Source organism: Quercus lobata, chromosome 4, assembly GCF_001633185.2.
Source record: "Quercus lobata isolate SW786 chromosome 4, ValleyOak3.0 Primary Assembly, whole genome shotgun sequence".
NCBI classification, from domain to species: Eukaryota; Viridiplantae; Streptophyta; class Magnoliopsida; order Fagales; family Fagaceae; genus Quercus; species Quercus lobata.
This window is the reverse complement of record NC_044907.1, coordinates 69,095,565-69,104,058: the sequence shown is the minus strand read 5'-3', so window position 1 is coordinate 69,104,058 and position 8,494 is coordinate 69,095,565. Positions and strand designations below refer to the sequence as shown.

At 33.0% G+C, this 8,494-nt stretch overlaps 1 protein-coding gene across 1 annotated transcript; it reads right to left on the bottom strand.

The window, feature by feature from the left end:
• Positions 1 to 4,545: 4,545 nt before the first annotated feature.
• LOC115986326 (60S ribosomal protein L18a) lies at positions 4,546 to 8,176 on the bottom strand. Its single transcript, XM_031109192.1, has 4 exons — positions 8,060 to 8,176; positions 7,453 to 7,568; positions 6,933 to 6,996; positions 4,546 to 5,106 (listed from the first exon to the last, which is right to left on the bottom strand). Exons 1-4 carry the CDS (start codon positions 8,072 to 8,074, stop codon positions 4,765 to 4,767), a joined length of 537 nt encoding a protein of 178 aa, XP_030965052.1. The 5' UTR covers positions 8,075 to 8,176; the 3' UTR covers positions 4,546 to 4,764.
• Between the last annotated feature and the right edge of the window lie 318 nt (positions 8,177 to 8,494).

The window sequence follows — 8,494 nt, the reverse complement described above, 5'->3', positions numbered from 1 at the left end:
GATTTACAAATTGCATTCTCACATCCTCCATCATTTAGAAGGTAAATGGAGTAATGATTGTGTGTAATGTATAAATTTTATTCTTTTACAATATAAAATTATTATAATAGATGATTAAAATAATTAAAATAAAATCTAATGTTCTAGAAATTTTTTGAAATAGAATTTTAAATTTCTTAAAACTTAGTTAATGGAGTTTCTATTTTTCCTAAAAATGAACTATCATAATTAATGAGAATTTAACCATTTTTTGCAAAGAGAAGATAATCATAGGCCCAATTTTTATTTTATAGCATAGGATGTTACAGTTAGATCTGTACCATGTACAATACATTAGTCCATTATGATAGTTCCAAAAAATATCTTCATACCTATCTATATAAGTGTCTTTTTGATGGTGCCATAAAGGATGGAGTTTAATAAAAGTTATTTAAGATCCAATTAATTCAATAATTTAAAAAAAAAATTCAAAAGTCTTTTAATTGTAAATTTTTTTTAATCATAAAATAGATCACTATCTAAACTCTAAAGGAAAGCATTCAGAATTATCACATCATTGATACTATAGCATGATGGTTGCAAATAGCAATATTATTATTCATGATTAATAGATGAACAATAAAACTATAAATTAACAATTTAACAATTCAAATTCCAAGTTTAAACTACAACAACACACATATAGAAGACTCCAAATATTGGAACATACTTCTTCTGTCATTTTCATTATTCAATCAAAACCAAAATTTCAAAGATAATTCTAATTCAATTAAACCCAATATATACATACACATGAACGTAAAGAATTTCAAAAATAAAAACAACAATCTCCAAAAGCCTTTGCCTAATAAAGTCACTATTTTTTTTTTTTCCAGATTGTGCGTTTTTTAGTTCTTTTTCCTTTTATGTTTCATCAAACTTTTTCTAATTGACCAAAATATCTCTCATATATGTTAAAATTAAACCTAATAAGAAAACTTTACATACCTTTTGTTTTGAAGGCGCTCCAAGAACCAAAATCAATGCAAGAGACTGTGTAGCACAGTGGTGTTGGATGTGTAGAAGTAGTTTTCTTAAATAAGAGAGAGTACGGATTGTGGGAGAGTGTTATTATATTTGGCTAGAAGTTTAACTTGCGTAAGGTTTTTTTTTTTACATATATAAAAAGAGAGTATAAGGAGTCTAGGGACGGTAGGAGAGTATCTTGTCGTCAAATCAAGTATTTGAGATTTAAACCCTGCATACCCTAAAGTCTCCACTGACTTCTCATCAAGTTGCTACTCATTAAGCCACGCTTTCCACATGCCCAAAACCTTGTTAAACTCCTCAACCTCTATTTATAATTGGTGATTGTCTCTCTTATTAATCGATTGTCAATTGCATATGAGGACTAGATTTCTCAACTAACCCATGACTTGATAAACCAATAAAATCCTCAACTTGATAATAAAAATAATCAAAGTAGACGTAGAAGATCCTCTCAAATTTGAATCAGATGATAAGTATTACCTATGGTTCTAAATACTTTGTACCACAAATTTCACAGGAGCTAAACAAAGACTAAAACTAATGAAAAGCACAAAAAAAAAAAAAAAAAAAGGATAAGATTAGAGATGGAGCTTGGAGAAACACTGCCTTGGGACCAGAGCAAAGAATTAGAAAAATACAGGTGACAAAAAAAAAAAATTACAAAGATTTAGAGGTGAGACATGTACGACAGAAACTACAAACAAAATTAAAGAGAGAAATAGAGAATTGTGTATTTTAAATGCAAAGGAAGGTTTTAAGGGTTTTTATTACTATTTGAAATTCCAATAGTAGAGTTTGTTATGGACTAAAATTACCAAAAGTAGGCGTGTTTTAATTGGAATTGGAACATAAAATAAAGAAATAAAATAATTATGATGTGTTATAGATATAAATATAGTTTTGTTTAAAAATAATAATAATAATGTGGCCAGCTTTGGAAGTCAACAAAAAGTTAAAAGTTTCGGTTATATATATATATATATAAATAATAGTTCATCAAAAAAAATCATTAATAATAATAATAATAATAATAATAACAACCTAATTCCTGTATGATTCCCATAATAATAATTTTAATCCGATTAGAGATGATATCTCATGCGCCTGACATATAAGACTTTTGTTTCACTGACAGGTGAGTCCCAAGACTTTTGTCTTTTTAAAAATAACAATAATAAAATTTTAAAAAATATATATATAAAAAAACTTTTTTAAAAAAAAATGAGGCCGCTTATAATAAAGCAAAATTCATTATAATATATTTGATAGAGAACACGTACATCTTAACTTGTCCCACGAAAGAATTTCCCAGAAAGTGCTTTTATGATGGGTAATCCAAGTACATTGTTTAAAAATTGAAAATTAGGGGTGTTTTGGTGGAGTAGTTTGAGAAATGTTATTTGTAGTTTTATGAAATACGTATGGGTAAAAAAATGTGTGAAAATGTAAATAATGTTATTTAAAATGTAAAAATGTAAGTTTGAAATAGGATACCAAAAGTATGACAAAAAACTTTGCACTATACGTCATTAAGTCCCGTCCACCTCATTAAAAAAAAATTAAAAAAATGCAGGCGTGATCGTCTTTGCAACTGGAAATTTCAAGCACTTTTGCGCGAATACCTAAGCCTTGCCAGTTGCCACCAACTTGGTACCTTTGCAAGGCATTATGTTTGTAACTTCGTATGTATCTTTTTATGCCACAAATGTTGACTCTCATCTCATGTACGTGTTGCAAGTTGCAACTCTAGCATCTTCATGCCAATCCCTCCTCATATACGTACAATATCCCTCGAAACTGAGTTCGAATTTCATGGCACCTACAATTTTGTTTCAAAACAGTTTCCATGATAATTCAGGTATAGTATCTTCGAAACATCCACACCCGTCTTGCACGGTTCAGTTCTATAATCCCTTATTATTTAAACAGCCCTAGGCATTGATCTTAAACTTGCAGACAAAGATGGCGATTCTAACAACTATGCCTCTCAAAGTCACAGTAGTGCTGGTTCTTTTTCTCGTGTGCTTTCCTGCACAAGATGAGGCTAGGACAATCCCACTAGGACAAAACCAAAATAGGTTGAACAATCATAAGGAGAAGTTGTTTAGGTTTGGCGCAGTACAGAAAGGTGAAGCCCCTCCAACAAAAACAACAACAACAACCGGAGATCATCATGATCACATTGATGTCTCTCCTTCGCAGCGCCAACTGCTCAGGGCTCATCCCATTCCATCTAGGCCTAATCCAGGCACCTATATTCCTCCTTCAATGAATCACCGTGCTTCTCCTTTACCAAGCTCCTCAAAGCAAAAAAGTACTCCATCTTCCTCCATCCCTTAGGTTTTAACAAACGTCAGATTAAAAGGGGGGTTCATACGAAGTTGTTCAAGTATCTGACTATGTTTCAATTATTCTTTAGGATGTGTATTCTGTCCCATCTCAGTTTAAGCTACGTTCTTAATCATTTCTTCTTTTATTACTTTAATTTTCATTATAAGAAACATTGTAAAGCATAAAATGAAGTAGAATATTATTATTATTTTTTATTTCGCATCGATGCAATGGTGGCGGTCAGTGGTTTGTGCAATCTATGGTGGTTTAATTTGTGTGATCTGGTTGCAGATTTATGTGGTGGTTTGTTGTGACGGTACCAAAAAACTTTGGCCGAAAATGAGGAAGGGTAGAAAAGATTGGAGAGAGAAAAAAAAATATATATATATATATATATATTAAATAGAACAAAGAAATAAACGTTTGAGAATAAGCTAAAATAAAGTAAAATAAAAACAGTGGAGTTATTTAGAATTTTAGATCACTTTAGATGATATAGTAAAAAATTTAGATGATACGACGTCGTTCTATTATGATGTTTATTGTTTACCATGCTCTTGTGTGGCGAGCACCAAAATGAGGCTGCCTAGCCTGGGTGTGTCCTACTCCTACCTACAGAGAACACATGCATGCCGTCTTCTTAACAATACTACATTTATTGACCTGTTTTCTTCCTTATATGTTTTTTTTTTTTTTTTTTTTTTTGGCATTGTAGGGTGAATCAATAGTTCAAATTCTTCATTCCTGATCATGTGTGAAGTGGGAGGATAGGCTCTCAGAGAACACCCTCATTTTATTTATTATTTAAAAATTAAAACAAATAAAGACCCAAGTCAGGTGTTACAAAGAATATCCTAGTCAGTAGTCACATCCATTTCAGTAATCCATGGATCTTCATCCAAGACCTGCTTCAATTACGTGATCAAGGATAAAGCCACAGCAGTAAATCCCATATTGACTCTTATAGCATAGTGTCATGGGTCCTTGGTGCTCAAGTGCCGAACTCTTTCGATCAAAACCAGACAGCGTATTATGATTGGTCTTGGATCACGGCAGAGAATATGCCTAAGATGTTTGTTAGTGTTCAGGTTTAGATAATTATAACATGCTACCTAGTACATGCTCCTGCATCTTCTCATTTGTAAAGTGAATCTAAAGCTACAAACTTCAAATAACTATAATTAATTGGAGCGAAAATAAATGTTTTCTCATTACTCAAAAAGTCCCAACCCACACAACTAAAACAAAACTGGAAGAAATGATAAGAATTATGAAAAGTATTCTCCTACCAAAACAGAATCTGAAAGTCCAAAGTATTAAAAATTTAAAACCCATGTCTTACATCTAAAGCTCATTTAAATAAGAATCCTAGCAGGAAACCAGAGAAAGTAATCAGCAAATGAGTTACATAAATAGGTTTGGCCTTGATGCCTTATATGTGGTCTTGAGCTTCCTTGAGGGTGGTCGAATTTTCTTGTAAACCAGAGGGAACTTGATTTTGGAATTGTGGAACTGCTTAGAGCTCTCCCTCTTGCAAAGTTTAGCGGGTATGGTGGCTGTTTTGATGATTTGAATGCATGGGAACCTCACTCTGTGACGAGATGCCATCTCGATGTACATTTGTTCCACAGCACCATTTAGAGTGGTGTCTCGATACTCCTTATACATGTTGTGATACCCAGTTCGGCTTTGATACCGCAGCCAGATACCATAATTCTTAATCTTTGTAGGATTCTTCTCAAAAATCTGCAGCATCAAGGAAAAAAAATGTCCAAAGGGATTACTAAAACAAATAGAACTAGGGAAGAGGCAAGGGGATCTATAACCCAAATTCATTAGACCACCAGTCATAGTGCTTCTGAAATTTGACAACAACCCAAGTTACCCATCCCTTTAACAGCCTATCGAAATGATCTAGACAACAAAACAACCCAGTTAAATAGATCTAGACAAACTCTGATAGACTTCAAAATTCTAGATATGCAAATTTCAGGCCATAAGGGTGTCACATCATGGAAACTGGGCAGAAATTTGCTCCTCCCTTTGACATAGGTGAAAATAGTTTCAAGTTAAGCCTAAGAAGAATGTATATGCTTTTCAATAATATTCTAAGAATGCATATACATACACACGTGCACACATGTTGGGTTCAAACTTCTAGTATAATTTTTGGAAACTTATACATATAGGCATAGACACATGCACACATAGATTTAATAGCAGTTGAAGCAACAGCTTCAAAATTAGGACATCAGTAATATTAGATGAGGATAGAAATTGATGTGAGAAACACAACCTCAAAGCATGGTTTCAATGTAAACACGAGTTTACGCAATAAAAACACTGCATTATTGAACCTTTGATGTATCAGAACAATAGCACTATGGCTTGTGAAAATGCAATGAAGCATGTGATGGTGTAACTCAAGAACTCAACAAAGCTAAACGCAAAGAATAATAAAGTTTCTATTTGCTAACTTCGCTTTTACGGCACAAAGAATACATCACACTACATGCAACTCCACATATAGTATACACAGGATAAATTCTAGAAGAATTTACTCATGCTAGACTGCTAGTACAACCTACTCAAATTTTTAATGTACCATGCACGTTTTAACCTTTAAACCTCAATTGAGATGGCGTAATACAACCTCAAGCACAATCATTTAAGCACAGCATGCAACTCAAATAAAGTCTTGGAAGAATTTTACTCATGCTTGTACAACCTTCCACTAATATTTTTAATATATCACACATGTTTTAACCTTTAAACCTCAATTGAGATGGCATAATACAACCTCAAGCACAATCTTTTAATCACTTTTTTAAACCATCACCTATGTTTTAAAATTTAAACATTAAGCCAATGTTTGGATTGCCTAATACAAACTCAAGTCAAAACTTGAAGCAAATGATTTGGTCAAAAGCAGCTTCAGATAAGAACATTGCTGCATTGGTCACTGGGAAGTGATGGGAATGTGACATAAGTTTCACTTCACCTAGATCAACAAAATACTCTCCAGTTGATATTAACACAGGCTTTAACACAAGAAGTTAGATTATAGCACCAACAATAGTGGCCCTAATAATTCATAGCAGAGTAATTGAACAATCTCCCCCTCCCCTTTTTCTGACATTGACAGAGTATAAAAGAACAAAAAGTGAAACTGAAGCTGCCCACAATCTCATTATATAAATTATGCAACATACTATGCTTCATTGTCAAAATTAATTAATATTAGTTAAAAAACTTTATAGATCTCCATAATTTTTTTGTTCTCCCAACATATTCTTAATGGTTGTCTAACAGAGCAGATTGAAATGCAAATAACACTCATGTACAATTACTCTCTCAGAGACGATAATTCAACAAAGCATAACATTTTTCTCCAAGCAAATTTACATGTGAAGTACAATGAGCTATCTCCCAAATGTTGATTTGCAATAGCATAATAAGTTCTTCCAAAAAAAAAAAAAAAAAATAGAATACAATAAAGACAGCATGTAGTGATTAAATGTAAGACCAATCAAAATGTAAGGTCTTAACAATCAAGAAGCTGAGATCAGTACCTCATTGATAGCTAACATCTGTCCATTGCTCTTCTTAACTTTCTTCAGCTTCCTCAAAAAGTACCTTTCAGAACAAAAGAACATAAATATACGTTAGTCAAAGTCCCTATTTGCTTCTGACAGCAGTGACACAAATGATAAAATCAATAAGTAGCAGAATATTAAAATCTCTTTAAAATCCAAGAAATGTGGTGAGAGCAAAAGAAGACAACTACAAAGGAACCCCTTCTGAACCATATTCCTGTTGGCTCTTAATGAAAGAAAAATCAAAATCTTAAAGTGCAGGTCTATGATACAAATAAGGTTCAAAATAGTGATGTGTTCTGTGCAAAGGGATAATGAAACACAAGCATTTGATTCCATGCATCCCAAAAAGTAAAAACCATGTAAGACTCTCAGGCATAACACACAATGGCCTCTCCTTGTTGGATCAACAACAAAAAAGAGAATAAGATAAAATTCATTCACTTTAATTCCGATTTCTATTGCAAGAATAATACACAGAGATAAGACTACTCACCAGAACTTCGACTTGGCACGGACCTCATTTGTAGCCCAAAGTTTCATCCTATAAATCTTTGGATGCTCATCAGTTTCAGAAGGCAGACCTCTCCCCACCACCTGGTACTGATGAAACTGCAACCAACCAATCCAATGTCAATTCAAAACCCCCCACCACAAACTCATCATCATAAAACATCATAACTAAGAGTGTTCCATATTCAAGACCAAAACACAGAACACAAACTGAGCCAAATACAATTATGTGGGCAAGCAAATAATTGACTTAAGATCTAATCAGAACCAAACCCATTACGAAAGCTAACAAATTTAACCGTTTGGCAGCCGGGAAAATGCAAGAAGAGCAAAGAAAAGACAAATTTCGGTCCGTACTCCATATCCTAGGTTTTTTCCATTACAAGACAGAAAACCCACATATAACTATGAAGCATACACATATTATAGTTCCATTTGAGGTTGAAAGCACCGTAAAAAGACATCAAACAAGAGACCCAGAATCTAGTTTTTCCTATTTTCTTCCTCAGCTTTCTCGACAACCAAATTCATCGTTCAAAATTTTAAACGGAAAAGAAAAAAAGAAATAAGATGAGAATGGGAGTACTGACCCTGAAATTGACCATTTTGGTCTGGAGTGGGAGAGAGTTCACGCCTGGGGAACGACCTGAAGAGGCTGAAAAGGAAGAAAGGGTTTCGAGTTTAATGTGGCCTTTTATATCTAAGGAGAAAAAATGATCGTTTTTCTAACAAAACCCTAGGGCCCGTTTGGTGGCTTTGGGTTTTAGAACCAAAATAGCTTCTTCTTTTTTTTTTTCTTTTTCTTTTTTACTTTTAAGAAAAATTATATTGATTACAAAAATTTACAATAATTTCACAAAAGTTTCAATTTGTCAAAGACCTTAAACCTAGGCCCACCTCAATCAAATCTTTTTCTTTTTAATTACTCATGTGTTAAGTGATAAGCAAATTAAATGTTGTGAATTTGAGTTGCGATATTAGCTTTAACCTAAATTCAACATATATTCCACAAAAATAAATAAATT

Excerpts from the sequence above, each read along its gene's own strand:
- LOC115986326 (XM_031109192.1), bottom strand. Across the intron at positions 6,997-7,452 it reads CGTGCCAAGTCGAAGTTCTG|GTACTTTTTGAGGAAGCTGA; the intron begins GTGAGTAGTCTT and ends TTGTTCTGAAAG. Across the intron at positions 5,107-6,932 it reads AGATGTTAGCTATCAATGAG|ATTTTTGAGAAGAATCCTAC; the intron begins GTACTGATCTCA and ends TTGATGCTGCAG.